Raw genomic sequence first — 21,065 nt, 5'->3', positions numbered from 1 at the left:
CGAATTGATATATAATCTGTATTGTTTAATGTGCCTTTCAGCTTTAATGCCTGAAAAACATATAAATCCCGCAAATAAAAAATAATGGAAAAGTACGATCCTATTCACAATGTATCTGCCAGACATTTCAACAGCAGAAGTAAAGCTTATGATTCTCAGATATAGTGTACTTCGTTTATTTTAACCAGCTTTTCCTATTCTATTAAACACTTTTAATACAAAGTCGAACCCCCTATAACACTGTTGATAATTCCGTTTTATATGAATTCCACGTTGTACGAGTCACTTAGATTTTACAAATGCGTGTCTGTGAACGGCTCACGTATTTGTAAAATCTAAGTGACTCGTACAACGTGGAATTCATATAAAACGGAATTATCAACAGTGTTATAGGGGGTCGACTGTATATAGAAATTGTTTAAAGAATTGAAAAAAATTCTATGTTTAAAACTATTTTCAAATATCATCTTTAAACACCCTTTTTCTGCATTTATACGAAGTTATTACAATTGTATAAACACGTATCAATTTCAAGATACAGAGAGCAATTATACTAAGAATATTATTTTACGAACACCATCGCGTTTTTAACGACATATCTATAATAAAGAAACAATGTATTTAATTTCATTCTAAATATATATACATTGAAATTTTTTAAACGATATAATTATAAATACAAGTTACATATTAACTTCCCCGTGTTGCAGCATAAATAAAGGCATTTAACTTCACACAAATATTGAAGTTTCGCAGTAACTTAAGCAACAGAAAGGTAAGTAAAAGTTTTTTAATTTCCCAAATGCATCATGTATATTATATATATATATAAAATAAGTATTTAAACTTAGAACTTTTATAATCACACATTTGTTGCTAGATAACTTCTACGTTCTACGTTTTTATATCCACGAATTTATTCTTTTTCACACCAATCTACAAAGGGCAAAATACATTTCTATTTATTAACATTCAGCCAGCTAGTTTTTTTAAATTTTTGCTTGTTATGGCATGTCACAGATTGTTAATAATCAATAGAGAGGTTGCGGCCGAAGTTTCCATCCGTAAAACGTGAACGTCGAACGTCGAGCGTTGCTTACTTGTAAGCAGCGCTCGACGTTCGACGTTCACGTTTTTTAATGTTTTACCCGAATGTTTCTGTAATACTTTTATTGCAAATCGTGACGCATATATAAAATTTATGATCTACAAAATTTTTATTATTCTTTTAAAAAGAAAACTGTGTAATACATAGTGTATTACAGATTAATAATTCATTGTATATTATTCATTATTGAGATTATTGCTGTTGCAGAATGATTATGAATTTATTTCGTAAGTTTTACATTCTCATTTGCAAAACTGTATATATAATATTTACATTATTATTTCAGATATCAACGTTTAATCACGTCCATAAAATGAAAGACATATTAAGGTATGATTTATATCAAAATTTTTGAACGAATGAGTTAAATCAGTTTTATTTGAATTCTACGATAAGTATTAAATTAATATAATACAGAATTTACATTTAATTTAAAGAAATTAGTACTGACATCAACATATTTTCGGCCATAAAAAGCCACAAATTCTATACCATTATGATATTGCAGTCGAAAAATCCTTGATCCACAAAAGCCAATGAAAGATTCCGTACTAAGGGAATCCACGAATCGAATCCAGGCTGTCAAAAAACACCAGGAATTTTTTGGCAGTTATACAATATACAGTTATAGCAGTATTTCGGTAATATTGGATCTTATTTGGGGCCTCGCCAATGAAACGGTAGATATAATTATAAGGCTATGTCGATACCCACAGAGCAGAGGTCGAGAAATACAAATTGATGTGGAGTTTCATTCACTGTACACTGCATTTATTTACACGGCTGAATCTATAATTAGAATACTTATAAATTACAGATTTGGATTATTATTCTTCCTCCTAAATGTCATATACACCCTGTCAGTTCACGAGAAAAATGAAACTAAGTCAGGTAGAAGAGAAAACATTGTATTTTTCAGATAATAATTCCATATTTATGAAATAATTTAATACATTTTTAGGAAGACAACGGAGGATTGTTGGAGGTGAAATTGCTAATGATGGAGAATTTCCATATATGGTATGTTTACTCATTTAAACTCGTTCATTAAAGATCAGATATAATGAATTACCTTACAGATGTAAATATATTTAATCAGGTAGCAATATTCAGGAAAAATAGCTGTTGTGGAGGTTTTACATTAATAACAACACAAACAGTACTTGGATCAGCTCATCCTATAGAAGGGTACGTTCATTTCAAACTTTTTAAAACTCTTTAGACAAAAAACTAATTTGATAAACAACGTACTCGTTATCATGCAAGTTGATGATTAATATTATATGAAAATAATTTAAAATTTGAATATTAAATAAATATTAATAAATTTAATCTCTGCTGTTCTATTCGGGTTAAGAAAGAATGTATCGAACACATTCACAATAATCGTTTAATAAATCAACGAAATTTCAATGGTGTCAAATAAACCCAATTGCAATACTTTCGGGTATCAGCCTACGGTGTAGGTCTGGATTAATTATTACTCTGATCCAGACAGCGATACTAGCCAAGATGAAATCACTAAGGATTATAGAAACGAGGGAAAAGTTTAATATACAAGTGGTATTTTTCTCTTTTGCACCAACCACTATTATCTGCAGTTTATTTCTTCGGTTCAATGAGGTAAACTTATACGAAGTACANTTGTGAATTGGCAAATAAGTTTGATCTACTGGAATTGACAGTCAGAACAATTATAAAAGGTAAATAAAAAATTCTCGAAGCTACGAAAAATGCTCAATCTTTAAATTCAAGCATCATTCGTAAACATTATGGTATTATCACTGAGATGGAAACAATGTTAAAATTATGGTGTGATAATCAAGTAAATGTGAAAAATTGTATAATAACAAAATTTGTTATACATATGTATTATCTAAGGTTTTATTAATTAAACATTTTTTTCTAAATTATTGTTTTCTTTAGTCTCCGGCCCCAATTAAAAATTATTTGTATGTATTTATATGCAAAATTATACCCCGACTTACGCGAATTCGACTTATGTGGTTATCGCTCTGTCCTACCTATCGCGTAAGTTCTGGGTATTACTGTATATCAATGTATATATTCTTTAAATTCTTTATTAAAGTTCTAATAATGAATTGAATAATTTACATATTGCAATATGAAAAATGGTTACATTAATTATTACATTCAATGAATTTAGTAACACAATTACGGAAACAATACACACACGCGGCGACATCGCGCAAAATTCGAAATGTTATCATCATATCGCAAAAATACAGAATGAAAAGTAAACACGTCATTTCTATTGTATTTCTACGTGGTAGGATAAAGTTAGAGGACGGCTTATAGATAATGCTTTGAATAGTTTAAATCACCTTCAAAGCAATTTTCTTAGTCGACGATACATCTTTTTCCAGCGCTGGTACAGCTTGTGGAAGCTTTACTGTAATCCTTCGTTTCAACTGCATGTTTCCCGTCATGCTGATTTTACCTCATTTAATAACTGAAAACGGCCTGAAATCGTTTCCATATTTTTGAGTCATCGTGTCTTTCATATTTTACTTTTTTCACGTCATTAATAATGAGTCACTTATTACTAAGTATAGGAAATTTAAAACGAACAGGCATAATATTTTTATGCAAATATAGCTTTTTGTAGATGTATTTTTTTAGGATTTTTCTGATGTTAAAAACGTATTTATAAAATGTGCTGCCAGACCTCGGTTTAATATGATTTTATTTTTAATACCATTGTTTTTCTACAAGCATCCAACTTTTTAAAATTATATTTTGCTCAGTAAATTTGAATTTTTTTTTTATTCGTTATGAATCATGTACACTTTATTTTCCGTCATAACTGTCAGAAACATTCTTATTAATTTTAAATTAATCTAAAATTGCGTAACTTCAATAAATATCGAATCTTTAAACTGTTAGTATTAAATTCAATAAGTTTTATTAAGTATAAGAATTTATATACAATGGTGAAAATTCCATGTACAGTTTTAACTGTTGGAGTAATTATAGTTCTGTGAAAAGAACTGGAAATATAAAACCAGTTCGAAATGCATTGATGCTGTAAGATAGTCTACTGAAAGAATAAGTCCGATTAAAGAGACAACCATTCACAAACGAATATACAGCTATAACCAGTAAATTCAACAAATTATAGTTTTGCTTTAGACATATATCCACTGCAATGTTAAAGTTCAAGATGGAAATCGTTTCCTTCCGTTATTCTGTGGTGAAATGTTTTACTAGTAGAAATATTATAAGTTGTTTTGGCCAGTTATAGTCGTTTAAACAACAGCGTAACGCGTGTTAAACACGAGAACACTGCTTAATGTTTCGTTGTCACTTCTATGCACTTTAAACGAAGTGGAAGTGCATACAATTTACTGACGGATACTCCGTCAGTAAATTGGGATGGAAAGTCAAGTCCGGTTGATTAAATCGTAGCCGGGTAAAAGATCAATTCCGGGTAAAAGTGTCATAGACGGATGAAAGGTCACTTCCGGGTGGCTGTGTCACATTCGGTGGAAAGTCGAAATCCTCGCAAGAAGGCTCGGAAGAAAGAGTGTTACTTTTTTAAGCAGCAGAAAACCTTTTCCACCAAGGCCTTTTGCGCTTCACCACGGCTTTTTCGGACTCCTTTCTGTCCAGTGCCGTCTCACGTGACCGTTCGTCTCCATCGTCCATCCCTCAACTTCGGGATATCGCCGCTCCAGTTAATGGATGAGAGACGAGGCGCTGTCGTCCGGAGTTACGACGACCACCCGTTTGATGTCGGGTGTACGCGACTCCTCCTCCGCACCTTTCGGTACCATCCGTATTACACCAGGCGAAGACGAGACCTCATCCTCGGGCTCGGCACGGCCCTGGCCCGAGGTGTGCCACTCCTTTAATTTTTTGAAGTTATCCATTCTGCAAAGAAACATGAGCGAATGTTGTGAAAACGGAACTTGCATTAATTAAGAAATATTTCTATTGTCTTAATTTCATCTAAATTGTAAGTAAGAAATATATAGATATTTCATGTTCAAATGCAGTAAAGATTTACGATAAAAGATTTTAATTGAAATAAAAGTTCCAAAGTCACAAATCAATATTATGATAAAATCTGTAATTATTAAATATAGTAATTTTAATCTTTGCAACCATTTTTAATTAATTAAAGCGGCGCGAATTTCATAAGAGATATAAACCGTAACGGGAAATAACAATTCATTGTATTTATTAATTCCCATTTTGCTTTAACAATTACACATCTTTAACAATTCGATGGGATTTGGGTTTAACGAAAATTAACCATAAAAAGGGTGAAAAGTATCTCCAAAATAAGCGGAAAGACCCCATTCGTAGTCTCTCTGACCAAAACGATCAATTGTTATCTAAATGCAGCTTTGTCAAAAATTCATTGTCGCTAATTGTGATATTCGGCTGAACAATGTGCAAAAATACCTTGATTTAGAAAGTTTCTGATTTAGAAACTTACCGATGAAATCACTGCAAATGGTGCAAAACTCAGAAAACGCTTGAAATAAACCAATTTTAATCACACGAACAGAAAAATTAAACAGCTCGCAACAAATTATCAGAGTTTTATTGTTGCGTCGCCACGAAATTTAATGTAAAACGTTTGGATTTTTCAGCGAATTTCGTCATTTTTGCGCCTCCCTGTCGCGAAAAAGACGGATCAATCCTTGCATATACACTCGTGTTGATAGTAATATGAATTGAAAAATGTAATATTCTGGTGTTTCGTGTCTGTATAAAAGCGAATAAAAATTTCGATTTTATGATGATCCTTCGGACCGAGAAAAGAACAGACTCGAAGTATAGTAACTCCCCTTTTATCTCCCAATTTATTTACATATTACTCGAAATGTTTTCATCACAGTGCAAAAATAGAGAATAAAAAGCGAACACGTCGTGTCTATTGTATTTGTACGTGGTAGGATACAAAAGCTTATAGTTGCTTGCTTTAAATAGTTTAAAACTATCACCTTCAAATCAATCCTCTTGCTCAAAGCAATTTTCAATATTTTGAAGGCCAACTTATAATTTTATTATTTCGCTTCCACGATAAACTTTGCGTCTGACAAAACCCGGATAGCGATTAACAATAAATACCAATCCCTATAAAGTTATCCGTGTCATTTAAACTTCCACAAATAAAATATAATATTTTATTTTTCAAATATCTAAATTTTGTACGAATTATAAGACTAAACGCCGACGACGTCATTCGTGACGTCATTACAACAATGCAATATTTAAACAATTGTTAACAGATCAACAATGAAATTAAACCATTGTTGAACTCGTCCTGGTCGAATCGTTCTTCAAAATTTTCCATTAATAAATGAAAATCATTCAATTCTATGTTTTTTTATTGAAAAGTTTAGAATAAAAATTAAGAGGAAGTAAAGAAAGAAATGAAAACCCACAAACAAAATCGAGGAATTCGAAAAATTCCAATGAAAATAAATTTCGAAAAGAACGGCAGCACAATGTGGACAAAGCTGCTACAAAATTAGCAAATTCCGGAAATGTCGAAATACAATTAAAAATGTAAGTAATTTTATTTTACTTTATAGTTTAAATAGAATACTATCGCTACCGATGTCGGGGCTTTAATATCGACCCTCGTTGCGACCGAATGGGGAGATATGATTTAGGTGGCTATTTTTACAGTGGATAAATAAAACTGGATGATATAAATCGTTGTGCAAATGCTAAAAATTATCAAGACATGATTGAAGTTTATTGTTTGCAACCGTATAACAAAGGAAAGCTTTGATTATCAGCATGAGATTTTTATAGATGATTTATTTTATTTTTACCAGCATGGGGGTGATAATAATCGGATGGTAATTTTCTAAGTTGCTCTTTGATTCTTTATTTTTATGTATCAGTATGACCATATTATAATTTAATTTATTCAGAAATGTTTCTTTTTTTAAGGATTAGTTTGTCAGAAAGAATGAAGTTGTAGCGATGATATCTGCAATTGCTTTATGTACAATTATTTATACTTCAATGTATAGATCGAGGTGATTGAGTATGATTTCATTTAAACTCGAACGAATCCTTGGTGTTCTCTCCGCGCTTAACGTTCGGTTAATTAATTAACTGGTCTGCCAGTGTTATTCTGTTATTCGAGTACGGCCCACTGTGTAATTTCCTTTCAAGATATTGTTATAAGTTGTACAAAGCACAATTGCGAAAATCTTCTAACGATCTATATTTTCCACCCGGTTCACGAGTTTTCCATCTAATTTTTAAAATGGGTGTCCCGCTTTTTGATTAATCCTATATAAATTGTTTTTCTTTCGTACATATACATTTTTCTTTATTTAAATTTGTTTATTATTTTGGTTGTAGTTCTAGTTCTATAAAATTTTCATTTTTGACCAATTCCCACCCCTTGCTTCTTTACCATTCATTAGCAACTAAAATAAGTTATTACGCTTTATCTTCCCTAAGAACAATTATGCTATATTTTGTTGTTGGCTTAGGGAATCATTTTTAACTTCTTCCCTTCGATCAACTGCCGAAATTCAAAGTTCAACGTAAGAAAATTGAAACGAAATATTTTTTGTAATAATTAATAAATTTTGAGGCTCGAATATTTGAAATGTATCTAAAGTAAAATACTTTTTATCTATTTTTATTTCGTATTCGAATTCCCGTTTTCCGCAGAAAATTATTCTCTAAATTGCTCTTTGTGTGATGGGTAGGAAGTCTAAATATAGCCTGTCAAATCTTTGGCCACTTCTCTCTAATTTCTGGTGTTTACGATTAAAATAATTTCGATTCGTTTTCCCTTAAGACAGGGGCGGATCTAAGTTTTTCGGGGCCTAGGGCTTATTGAAGTCTAACAGAGCCTCATTTTTTGTTGGATTAAGAAATCGATTGATCGCAATAAAACAAATAATACTATAAATTATTATTATTATTTATATACGAATTTTGAGTCTACACTGCTATNTTTTTTCTTACTAAAATATAAATTTTCGTCTATAATAACGTATCTTCTATTACCAGGACTTATTATACTGGCACTACAGAAATATTACAAAGTTTTACAGAAAAACATTTTTTATTTTACTTAATATACCTGGTATATAAGTTTCGTAAGCCTATTCGTTTTAAGTTTCCTATACTTAGTGATAAGTGACTCATTATTAATAACGTGAAAAAAATAAAATATGAAAGACACGATGACTCAAAAATATGGAAACGATTTCAGGTCGTTTTCAGTTATCAAATGAGGTAAAATCAGTGTGACGTGAAACATGCAGTTGAAAGGAAGGCTTACAGTAAAGCTGTACCAGCGCTGGAAAACGATGTATCGTCGACTAAGAGGATTGCTTCGAAGGTGATTTAAACTACTCAAAGCATTATCTATAAGCCGTCCTCGAACTTTTCTATCCTACCACGTACAAATACAATAGAAATGACGTGTTTACTTTTTATTCTGTATTTTTACGATATGATGAAAACATTTCGAATTTTGTGCAATGTCACCGCGTGTGTGTATTGTTTCCGATATTGTGTTACTAAAACCATTAAATGTAATAATTAATGTAACCATTTTTCATTATTTTCAGATAGTATGAAAATAAAATATTTCATATAACGGTTCTACATATCATTGGCCATCTTTCTAAAATTTGCTGTATTTTTCTTATTTATAGCAATACCCGATGAATAAATTATACTATAGTATGCTGGTAACATTTGCTAATAATAAGTAATAGTGTAAATGTAAAAGACACATAAACAAATTTGTTATTAATTAACAAAACAATATACGAATGGTCTATATATCCCGTTTCACTATGGGAGTATGAGTTAGTTAGACCTTGCTATACGGGAGAGATATACCTGCGACAAATGGGAATAGGAATGAAACAAAACATTAATCATAAAACTTTATTGTCCAGTTTAGTACGTTTTGGGTGTTTTTCGTATAAAATCCTTAATGCCAAATTAAAATTGCGTGAAGTTTAAATATTACGATCATAATTTTTTAACTTTATTTAAGTTTGATAGTTTCAGACTTTAGTCACATTTATAGACAATTGGATGCCGAGTGGTTAAGGTGGCAGCCTATCGCTTTGGGGCACCCAGTATCGAATCCGGACGGGTCGAAAATTTCCAGGAATTCTTCGGGGAGAGGTCTGTTTTGAAACGCCGGGCCCGTCCCTCGCCACCCCTGCCTCCCCGTTGTGGGCCTGACCAAACCCATAATGGGCTTGCTAGAAAAAGCCATGTTTTCGTCAGACAACGTTACACAATTTAATGATTTAAAATACTAACCAAATCACAGAACCAATATCTTCTAGGCATAGAAAAAATAACTCAAAATTGTCACGATATTCTCTTCTGTCACAGAGAAAGTAGAATCAATATAAATTATGAATATAGGGTAGTGAATTGAGAGAGGATGATGACTCCTAGTGTTTTTTTTAAAACTCTTTCTGCTCCGAGGACACTAAGAGGGCCTTTTTCATCAAGTCCATTATGGGTTTGTGCCCATAATGGACATGATGCCCCTCACTACCGGCAGCCCCATTGTGGGCCTAGCCACAAGGGGCTGCCGGTAGTGAGAGGCAGGAACCGACATATTCGAACGGACTACCGCAAAAAATTTTTGGGGATTTTTTGACCTAGTCCCGATACGATCACGGATCCCCCAGAACGGTAGGCTGCCACCTGTTTAGCCCGGCCATTCGGACGTCTACTTCTAGTGTTTAAAACCATTATGAGAACGGAATCAACACAATCGAGAATTCCACAAACAATTAATGTTATCCTTTTCATTTCCAAAAAACCAACAAATTACAGGAAACATTAATATTCAGCTTCCACGATAAACTTTACAATAGGTCTGACAAAACCCGGATAGCGATTAACAATAAATACCGATCTCTATAAAGTTATCTGTGTCATTTAAACTTCCATAAATAAAATATAATATTTTATTTTTCAAATATCTAAATTTTGTACGAATTATAAGACTAAACGCCTGTGGACGTCATTCGTGACGTCATTACAACAATGCAATATTTAAACAATTGTTAACAGATCAACAATGAAATTAAACCATTGTTGAACTCGTCCTCGTGGAATCGTTCTTCAAAATTTTTCATTAATTAAAATCATTCAATTCTATGTTTTTTTGAAAAGTTTAGAATAAAAATTAAGAAGAAATAATGAAAGAAAACAAAAACCCACAACAGAAATGAGGAATTCGAAAAATTCCAATGAAAACAAATTTCCCAGGATTTCGAAAATGACGGCAGCAAAATACGAACACAGTTACTACAAAATTGGCAAATTGGAGAAAGGTCAAAATACAATTAATAATGTGAGTCATTTTATTCTACTTTATAGTTTAAACAGAGTACTGTCGCTACCGGTGTCGGAGCTTTAATATCGACCCTCGCTGCGCTGAACGGAGCGATGTTCCGACGGGAGTGGACGCTATATTGTCCCTCGCTGTGACTGAATGGGAAGATATGATTTAGGTGGCTTTTTTACTGTGAATAAATAAAACTGGATGATAAAAATGGTCGTACAAATGGCTAAAAATTATTAAGATACTAGCAGGTGGGCCCGGCGTTGCTCGGGCAAAAGTAACGATAACTAAGATAAAGATTATTACGTTACAGTCAACCTTACCCGTTTTCACAGAATGCAAGAATTGAGTCCCCTTGTTTTCAGATTAATTAGAGAACTTTTAGATGGTTCTAAAAATATGTTCGATTTCCCGCAAAAACGAAAGAACTGCATCTGCGCCTGTAAATCTTGCACGTCGCTTTCTCTTAACAACACCATTGTTACTTAAAACTTCCATTGTTACTTAACACTTCCATTGTTACCTAACACCGCCATTGTTATTTAACACTTCTATTGTTGATGGAAGTGTTAAGCTTAATCCTGTCCCTCTCCCCCCAGGAGGGCATTTCGAAAAATCCCTTCTTAGTGTGCGTTTTCGTGACGTACCCTAACTGTGTACCAAATTTCAGCTTCCAACTCCTGACCGTTTGGGCTCTGCACTTATTATTATTATTATTATTATCATCAACCCGTCTCGATTATATTATAGATGATTGGAGTTTATTGTTTGCAACCGTATAACAAAGGAAAGCTTTGCTTATCAGCATGACATTTTTATAGATTTATTTTATTATTTTTATTAGCACGGGGATGATAATATTCTGACGGTAATTGTGTATGTTCATCTTTGATTCTTTATTTTTATGTATCACTATGACCATATTATAATTTAATTTATTCGGAAATGTTTCTTTTTCGAAGGATTAATTTGTCAGAAAGGGTGAAATTGTAGCGATGATATCTGCAATTGTTTTATGTACATATTTAAATTATCTATGTGAGGAGTACGAGTTTTTAAGTTCATTATAGTGTAATAGATTTCGTTTGCAGTTGTTTCTCTTAGTACTAAAGAATTTAGTATTCTCTTAAACGAATTTAGCTTTAAAGATTGATTCACGCACAGTTAAGATGTTCTACAAAAGTTTCGTTTATAATTTCCTGTTTTTTCGTAGATTTCCGTTAACCAGCAGTAATTTTATTTTAACGTCATCTTTCTGTTTTCTTATATTAAAACGTAATTTTTTATATTTTTCCAAAAATCTTCCGGAGAGATGGTATTACTAGAAGGTTGTCATAATAGCTTTAGTCTGCGTGTACTCTTGATTCTGTGTCCCAATAGAAACTGTAAATTGGAAGTTTATATTATATGCGTACATTTACTACATTGAAAAATATCAATAAATTTCCTTTATTTTGCCTCGCTTAATGCTAATCTGTTCATATTTTGGTACCGTTATTAATAATCGAAATATAATCGTAGGAGAGAAATAAATCATCCATTCTGACACGCTATTAGAAACACGTGATTTGTAAAACAAATACATAGTTTCAATTTATTTATGAGGAAATAATTACATAACCAAAATTCAATTTATTACACTGACAAAACGTTTTCCTCTCAACATTTAGAATACAAAAAAGGATACCATTCATAAAGTCTTTCGAACAATTATAGATACTTTAATAGTAATTATTTTTTACCGCTAAGGTAAACAGTAATTGCAGTTGTAATTGCTTTACATATAATAGTCAATTTTTAAATTAACAATCTCAACCTTTGAAAACATGATATACGAGGGTTCCACGACTGTTCCTGGCTATGAAATCGTGATAAACACTAGTTGACATGTAAATAAAAGCNACCAACCACTATTAGCTACAATTTATTTCTTCGGTTTAATCAGGTAAACTTATACGAAGTACACAAATTCGGACCACAATTCGTTTTATCTCTATAACATTAAGAGCATTTAAAGTTTTCAAACACAAACGTTCTTTTATTAGTTGTTGAACTCCCTTAGTTAGAAACGATTATGAAAAATTCTTAAAGTAGATTTTTAAATTTAGGAAATTCGTTTTGAGACTAAAATATTTTTATTGCTTTATTCTTTTCGGCTACATCCATACTACCTGTTATGTATAACAGAGCTCACCAGTGGCCAAGCTGTTCCCTGAACACTGGGGTTCGAGCTTCGCCAGAACAAGCTGGCCACGTGGAGTTTTCTAAGTTTTCTCCACGTCCGTAACGCCTGAATAGGGGACAGCTACCCTTAAAAAGACCTCCCGGAATGTATCCCCCCTAAGCGGTCACCCAAATGTTGCGTTGCCATAACTTAATAAAACAAACAATATACATAACAGAGGAAAAATACGGCAAACGGTCAAAAATACCCTCTCTACGAAGGTTATTACATTTACGGACTCTGGGGAGTTTGAAACATCGAGAAACGTAAAACTTTGGGGGTTCTTTCTTTCTGTATGGATGATTGTGTGGGGGAGGATTCTTCTATTATCTGTTAAGTTATAGCTACTGTTTCGAGAAGTTTTGAAAAGGTTTCCCATTGAAAAACTATTATATTTTAACCATATCTGCAGGAGATCGCGCGAATAACCAAAGAGGTTACGTTACAATCCGCTTTAAAATCGTATCTATTTATTTGTTTTAATATTCATGTATAAAATAATTTATTTTACATTAGAGTTGATATTCGAGATTTATCTGGAAGAGTCGGTAACGTTAATAAATTCAAAGGACATAAAATATTGTTTGATAGAAAAATTTTGCATCCATCATATAATGGAACAAGATTTCTTCACGATATCGCTATTTTGCTTCTTAATTGTCCTATTCAAAATTTATTAAATGTTCAACCAACAGCTTTAGCTGGAATAAATCAGCGATTCACTTCTGGTAATGCCATTGTTATCGGTTGGGGGAGAACTGGACCAGGTAAGTTTGTTTCTTTATTTTTATTTACAAATAGTTGAAAGTTATCGAAGAAAAAAAATAAAATAATTCTGCAATATATTTAAATATACAAGTGTTTAACGTAAATTATTTAATACAGTAATATAGACTACACCTATAACACTATAACATTGGTCGTGGTACCCGTGCCATAAACACTACGTGATTTTGAGTTCCACAAGTATAGTGTTATAGGTGTAGTCAACCAGAAAAAAATGTCTGTATTTATGCTTAATACAAGATGAAATAGAAAATACACTTTTATAAACTTGAATTATAATTCATTAATTAATCATTCAACACAGTAACGGTAATCAAAGGAACAGTTTTATTTAAATGTAATTCAGGTGAAGAACACAGAAATGCATTTCTCCGCTGGGCAGAAGTAAATTTAGTGGATCCAAAAGATGGATGGATAACTAATCCTCGTTATAAAATAACTGGAAAAGAAATAATGACAGTAACACCTGGAGTAGCTTCAATGAGGGTAAAAGGATTAAGTTCTTCGACGGTGATGATGTACATTTTTCTAATTAATAAATTAACTATATTTATATATAGGGTGATTCTGGTTCACCGTTGATAATTAAAGATAATTCGGGTCAACACGTTGTTATTGGCGTCTCGAGTGGAGGTCACAATGCTGTTAATAAAGCTGATGTTTACATGTCAACTAGTGTTTATCACGATTTCATAGCCAACAACAGTCGTGGAGTTCTTGTATATCATGTTTTAATTTAAAAATTGACTATTCTAATTATGTAAACTCCAACTGCAATCACAGTAGAAAACAATCCTTTTTTTTGTATTGTAAATGTTGAGAGGAAAACGTTTTGTCAGTGTAATAAATTGAATTTCAGTTATGTAATTATTTCCTCATAAATAAATTAAAAATATGTATTTGTTTTTATAAATAACGTGTTTTTAATAGCATGACAGAGTTGATTATTTTACCGGCATTTTCCTTGTTTTTTTTATAAGTACGGTATGGACACAATAGAGCCTTTAAAGAACGGAGTATCCGTACTAAATACAGCCGTATACTATTATTACTTAAGAAATCAAGATTACACACAAACTACAAAATTAACATTTTTGTTTAGAATTCTATTATATTATTTTTATTCTTATATTATGTTATNCCTATAAACAAATATAATTACTTTATTAATTAGAAAAATGTACATCATCACCGGCGAAAAACGTAATCGTTTTACATTCAGTAAAGCCACTCCGGGTGTTGCTGTCAGTATTTCTTGACCAGTTGTTTTAATACCAGGGGAATTCATCCATCCACGTTTTTCTGGATTCACTAACTGTACTTCTGCCGAGTGCAAATACGCAGTTTTTTTATCTGAATTACATTAAAAAACTGTTTTTTTCATTCATGTTGAATCATTTATCAATGAAGTTTATATACGTGAAAATAATTGTCGTTATTTTTTACTTCATCTTGTATTAAATAATAACACAGATATATTTTTTAATGTTGTTATTAAATAATTAACATTAAACACTTGTATATTTAAATATATTACAAAATTGTTTTATTTTCTTTTCAATGACTAAAGATTTAACTATTTGTAAATAAAAATAAACAAATAAACCTACTTTTTGCAATGTCACCCCAACCGACAAAAACGGCATAACCAGAAGTAAATCGCAGACCAACTGCGGCTAAAGCTGCTGGTTGAATATTTGGTGAAAGTTCGATAGGTTTATCAAGAAGCAAAACGGCGATATCATAAAGAAATTTTGTTTTATTATAGGACGGGTGCAAAATTTTTCTATCAAACAATATTTTACGTCCCAGGTTTTTACTAACGTTACCGACTCTTCCATATAAATCTCCAATACCAACACTAATGTAAAATAAATTATTTTTTACGTAAACAATATGTATATATAAATTTTATCAAATCTCATTTTAAATCATTAATTGTATTAATTTAAATAATTAATTATAATCATTGCACGAAAAAATGAATTTCATTAAGCTTCAAAGAGAGTAAACAAAACCCCTACACACACAAACACAGTCATACATCCCTACATACGGGCAGAACCCCAAAATTTTTGCATTTTTTGACGTTTCAAAGTTCCCAGAGTCCGAATTCGGATCAAATTAGATTTTTGTCTAAAGAGTTCAAAAAAATTGAAATGAACGTACCCGGATATACAGTGTGCTGCCGTAAGTACTGTTTGTGTTGATATTAATGTAGAACCCGCACGAAATTCGTCAATGTTACGTGATTTCCTGAACAATGCTACCTAAATTAAATAATTTTATATCTAGTATCTATAAGGTAAATTATATCTGATCTTTAATAAAAGTTGAGATGAGTAAACATACCATATATGGAAATTCTCCATCATTAGCAATTTTACCTCCAACAATCCTCCGTTGTCTTCCTAAAAGTGTATTAAATTATTTCATAAATATGGAATTATTATCTGAAAAATACAATGTTTTCTCTTCTACCTGATTTGGGTTCATTTCTCTCATAAACTGACAGGGCATATATAACATTTAGGAGGAAGAATAATAATCCGAATCTGTAATTTATAATTTTTCTGATTATAGATTCAGTCGAGTAAATAAATACAGTGTACAGTGAATGAAACTCCACATCACTTTGTATTTGCTCTGTGGGCATCGACATAGCCTATTAATTATATCTATAAAAGCATTTGCAAGGNAATTAAAAATTTTGAATAGCTGTTCCGACCAAATTTCAAAATTTGAAACTTCAAATACCAGAGAAATTTTAAATTTAGAAAGTAATTTACAAAATATCACGCACAATTACTGTACGTACAGTACATACGCTAGCATACATACGTACAGTACCTTCTGTACATTCTGTATAATGCGTTAAGGTTTTCAACCAACACCTAATCTAGTTTTGCAAATAAATTATTATATAATGAGAATCAAATAAATACACGAAGATAACACTTGTCGGTACTAATCTATTTTTCTCAGGTTTCACTCGAATATTTTTGTACAACTTTAGAAATATTTCTATTGTATATCATGACTAATAAAATAATTTTGTTTACACAATTCATTGAACGTAATGCTCTGTTATTTGTTTATTTGTTTTTTACTGTTGTTGTTTTTCACTGTACACTAGGCATTTCTAAAAAGAAATCTTCACTTCGTTTATTTCTTAGTAACGAATAAAATCCTCCTTTACACATTTTTTTTCTATAACACTCACCCCTACTCTGAAAATTAAGCTTTTTGCCGTTTTATATTAACTAAAACTATTAGATTTTGCTATAAAAAGTTTTTATAACAGATGATGCCACACGCGATTATATTATTTTTTAATAAAGTTACGTGACTCTCGTTGCTAGATTTTTTAATATCACATAATATGTGATTAAAAAATATCTTATTACAATTATAAACAAAAATTTTAATTCTGTAGTCTGTGTGTACTCTTGATTCTGTGCCCCAATAGAAACTGTAAATTGGAACTTTATATTATATGCGTACATTTACTAGATTAAAAAATATCAATAAACTTCCTTTATTTTGCCTCCCTTAATGTTGATCTGTTCATATTTTGGTAGCGTTATTAATAATCGAAACATAATTGTAGGCGAAAATATAATCATTCATTCTGACACGCTATTAGAAACACGTTATTTATAAAAACAAATACATATTTTTAATTTATTTATGAGGAAATAATTACATAACTTAAATTCGATTTACTACACTGAGGAAATGTTTTCCTCTCAACATTTAGAATACAAGAAAAGGATTGTTTTTTACTGCTAAGGTAAAAAGCAATTGCAGTTGGAGTTTACGTATTTAGAATAGTCAATTTTTAAATTAACAATCTCAACCGTTGAAAACATGATATACGATGACTCCACGGCAGTTGCTGGCTATGAAATCGTGATGAACACTGGTTGACATGTAAATAAAAGCGTCGTTAGCGACAGCGTAACTTCCACTCAGAACGCCAATGACAACGTGTTGACCCGAATAATCGTACTTTATCAACGGTGAACCAGAATCTCCCTATAAACAAATATAATTAATTTATTAATTAGAAAAATGCACGTCATCACCGTCAAAGAACGTAAACGTTTTACATTCAGTAAAGCCACTCCGGGTGTTGCCGTCAGTATTTCTTGACCAGTTGTTTTAATACCGGGGGAATTCATCCATTTACGTTTTGGATTCACTAACCGTACTTCTGCCGAGTGAAGATACGCAGTTTCATTATCTAAATTACATTAAAAAACTGTTTCTTTCATTCATGTTGAATTATTAAGTTTATATAAGTGAAAATAATTGCCGTATTCTTTACTTCATCTTGTATTAAACATTAACACAGACATATTTTTTAATGTTGTTACAGTAGATCCTCCTATAACACTGTTGATAATTCCGTGTTATATAAATTCCATGTTGTACCAGTCACTTAGATTTTACAAATCTTGGCCCGGCACACGTATTTGTAAAATCTAAGTGACTCGTACAACATGGAATTTATATAACACGGAATTATCAACAGTGTTATAGAGGGAGTCTACTGTATTATATAATTAACATTAAACACTTGTATAATTAAATATATTGCAAAATTGTTTTATTTTCTTTTCAATAACTTTAAAGATTTAACTATTTGTAAATAAAAATAAACAAACAAAATTACCTTTTTCAATGTCACCCCAACCGACAATAATGGCATAACCAGAAGTAAATCGCGGACCAACTATAACTAAAGGTGCTGGTTGAATATTTGCTGAAAGTTCGATAGGTTTATTAAGAAGCAAAACGGCGATATCGTAAAGATATAGTGTTCCATTAAAGGACGGGTGCAAAATTATTTTATCAAACAATATTTTACGTCCCTGGTATTTATTAAGGTTACCGACTCTTCCATATAAATCTTGACTTTCAATACTAAAGTAAAATAAATTAATTTATACGTAAACATTAAAATAAATAAATAAATATGATTTTAAAGCTTATTATAACTTGTTTGGTTATTTCTGCCAATTCACGCAGATAGGGTTTAAATATAATGGTTTTTCAATGGGAAACGTTTTCAAAACTTTTCGAAAACAGTNCTCCACGATACGAACAAAAACTCACCATACGACGTTACATTAGTTCGCAGCGCCATTTTTTATTCACTTCTGTTCATTGGTCTTAGTCCGCGTGTTTGCTTCGTCGTGGAAGGATCTCACTCAATAAAGGAAATCTTGAGGTATTATCAGAAAGTGACTGATTTTATTGAAAAGAAACATCCCGCAAAGGTTCACACTGGCCGTATTGCTGCTCGGAGTAATGACATTTGCCAAAGTCATTTTAGAAACATTTTAAAAAGTAGGCAAAGCTCATTGGATAGATATTTTACCAAGCGACCTCTATCCACTGAAAGTGCTGGTGGAAGTGAAGGAAAGAAAGCAAAAAGCACTGAATAAAAATTTAAAAATAAATATATAAAACAACACTAATTTTTTATCTTTTCTAAGTTATTTTTAAGTTATTGTTACATTATGTTATGTAAGTTAAGTTTTAGTATCATTTCCCTTCTCCCTCTCTTCCGCCACCAGTTTACACCTCCACCGTCATCTATCCTCAAAGGTAAAGTGCAAATAAAACTACATTTTTTTTTAATCAATTATTATTCTATTATGGTTATTTATACATATACAACTACAAAATGCATTTTTTAATGTTTTCCTTACTGAAATTATATTTTTTTAATGTACTACTTAGCTTTAATTTCAGTATGTTTTTCGTGTTGGAACGAATTATTTGGTTTTACATGTAATCGTATGGGGAAAAATAACCCACCTTACGACATTTTCATGATACGATCTCAGTTTCGGAACGGATTAATTTCGTATCCTGAGGTACAACTGTATATAGATAAAAAAATTTAATGATTAACTCACGAAATTGATTCAGGAAAGTTACCTCCAGGCAATTTTATGTGTTTTTAATTATTAATCTACGAATTAAATTACATTCTTTGTCAGAAAAGTTTCAGGACAAAGCGCATAAAAAATAGAAAATTGAAATTACAAAGTAATGATCCTAGGTCCTGTCAAAGTAGTCTCCTTGGCTATCTATATATAATTCACAACGTTTCTGGAAGTCTTGGAAGCAAGAGGAGAATACTACAAGTGTGATGCTTGTTAACTCAATCGTCACAGCCCGTTAAATGCCTGCGGTTATCACGATGAAACGTTCCTAACATATCAAACATTAATTAATTTTCGATATTCACTACATGAAAAATGCTATTAATAACTTAATGCACTTAGAAAATACATTCTTAAATGGAAAATATGCGTGTTATAACAGTTTTAGTGGAGTATAGTGGTGAGATAGTCAACACAACAACACGCGGAGATATGCTAACAGGGAAATATCTCTCTGGTGGTGTGAATGGAAAAAACTGTCCCCTGTTTAGATGTTAAGCATTTATAAAGTATCTCATTTATTTATCGATGTTTACAATTTGATAATTTTGTTTTGATGCTTCGAATTAATTTTTGTATAATATATTCTTATTTAAAGCAGGATTTTGTTTATTTTTTCACAGTAAGGAAGGTCTACAATATTTTAATCATTGGCTATACTAAAATTCGTCTACAGTCCTTAGTAATTAGATTGATATTAAACTGAATGATCAGAATATTATTACAGTTAAATGGTAAAATTTAGAACGTAACAGATTTTCATTCTTTAGCTGAAACGTGAAATGAGTTGAACATTTCACTAAATTACAGCTGAACCTTCAATAACGGCCATTTTTTTCAAAGACTTTATATGCATTTTTTGTTCGAATAATCACCTGTAATCAACCACCACCTCCGAACAATGGACAATTTTTATGTCTCAGTCAGAAGGAAGCGTTAATTAACTTCATAGAATTTCAATTTGCAGTTTTCTTCGCAGTCACTCCTTTATTGCAAGTGACATCTTACTTCATGTTTGACTTTTCTCTATACTTTACCATGGAAAAGGCAACAGTAATGGAATTCCTTTTCTGCAATATCTATTAGGCATTATCATTATTTTTATTAGTAGGACAAACTGTTTACATATTATTCCTTGTTTATAATTATTTACTCGTTTTGTTTAATGGATTTTAAACATATTGTCGAGCAAACTCGATGTAGTTCCTCCCGAAAAAAGCAACATCGAAGATCTAATCCTACACATAATCGAAGAACATACATAATTAATGGAAGACGTTCGAAACGTTAATAACCAACTCGAAATGTATTTTCCAGCCTTTTACTGTTATAATTCGGGAAAACACCCATTGGAATTTCTGCCCGGTGGTTTTTTCCTTTTAGATGCTAAGCAGTATTTACTCTATTCTTTCTGCACTCATCGAATTGGGAAAGGAGAACGAAAGTACAAAATGTACTTCATTACGTTTGCTGAATGCAAGTAACATTCAGAACACATCACTGTATTGACAACGTTTCGGAGTGAGTGCATAGAGTCGACAAAGATTCGTCGAATTGAGAAAACGATCTGCAGCTTACCGAGATACTGCTGATTTCTCAATAACTACATACGTAAACGAATGTAAAACTTTCGTAATTTTGAAAAAC

The 21,065-nt window shown here is 31.6% G+C and overlaps 3 protein-coding genes across 3 annotated transcripts; 1 reads left to right on the top strand and 2 right to left on the bottom strand.

Moving 5' to 3' along the window:
• Window positions 1–1,421: 1,421 nt before the first annotated feature.
• Window positions 1,422–14,198, top strand: LOC111617756 (achelase-1-like). Its single transcript, XM_023359043.1, has 7 exons — window positions 1,422–1,438; window positions 1,926–1,999; window positions 2,070–2,128; window positions 2,208–2,296; window positions 13,189–13,439; window positions 13,805–13,944; window positions 14,019–14,198. The coding sequence occupies exons 1-7, from the start codon at window positions 1,422–1,424 to the stop codon at window positions 14,196–14,198; spliced, it is 810 nt and encodes a 269-aa protein (XP_023214811.1).
• A 396-nt stretch (window positions 14,199–14,594) lies between these two features.
• LOC111617755 (achelase-1-like) lies at window positions 14,595–16,120 on the bottom strand. The gene is made up of 6 exons (XM_023359042.1): window positions 15,940–16,120; window positions 15,811–15,869; window positions 15,628–15,728; window positions 15,069–15,319; window positions 14,675–14,811; window positions 14,595–14,600 (listed from the first exon to the last, which is right to left on the bottom strand). The coding sequence occupies exons 1-6, from the start codon at window positions 16,118–16,120 to the stop codon at window positions 14,595–14,597; spliced, it is 735 nt and encodes a 244-aa protein (XP_023214810.1).
• A 1,144-nt stretch (window positions 16,121–17,264) lies between these two features.
• Window positions 17,265–20,431, bottom strand: LOC111617754 (suppressor of tumorigenicity 14 protein homolog). Its single transcript, XM_023359041.1, has 4 exons — window positions 20,427–20,431; window positions 18,137–18,387; window positions 17,571–17,704; window positions 17,265–17,496 (listed from the first exon to the last, which is right to left on the bottom strand). The coding sequence occupies exons 1-4, from the start codon at window positions 20,429–20,431 to the stop codon at window positions 17,314–17,316; spliced, it is 573 nt and encodes a 190-aa protein (XP_023214809.1). The 3' UTR covers window positions 17,265–17,313.
• Between the last annotated feature and the right edge of the window lie 634 nt (window positions 20,432–21,065).

The sequence above is a fragment of the Centruroides sculpturatus genome, unplaced genomic scaffold, assembly GCF_000671375.1.
Source record: "Centruroides sculpturatus isolate CEXI.00-Female unplaced genomic scaffold, Cexi_2.0 scaffold1410, whole genome shotgun sequence".
NCBI classification, from domain to species: Eukaryota; Metazoa; Arthropoda; class Arachnida; order Scorpiones; family Buthidae; genus Centruroides; species Centruroides sculpturatus.
Note: the sequence above shows the minus strand (reverse complement) of the source record. Positions and strands in the feature narration are given on the sequence as shown.

Coding starts and splice junctions, on each gene's coding strand:
- LOC111617756 (XM_023359043.1), top strand. Junction 2,129..2,207: donor ATGGAGAATTTCCATATATG/GTATGTTTACTC, acceptor ATATTTAATCAG/GTAGCAATATTCAGGAAAAA. Junction 13,440..13,804: donor TTGGGGGAGAACTGGACCAG/GTAAGTTTGTTT, acceptor AATGTAATTCAG/GTGAAGAACACAGAAATGCA.
- LOC111617754 (XM_023359041.1), bottom strand. Junction 17,705..18,136: donor TTGGGGTGACATTGAAAAAG/GTAATTTTGTTT, acceptor AATGTAATTTAG/ATAATGAAACTGCGTATCTT. Junction 17,497..17,570: donor CCGGAGTGGCTTTACTGAAT/GTAAAACGTTTA, acceptor ATTTGTTTATAG/GGAGATTCTGGTTCACCGTT.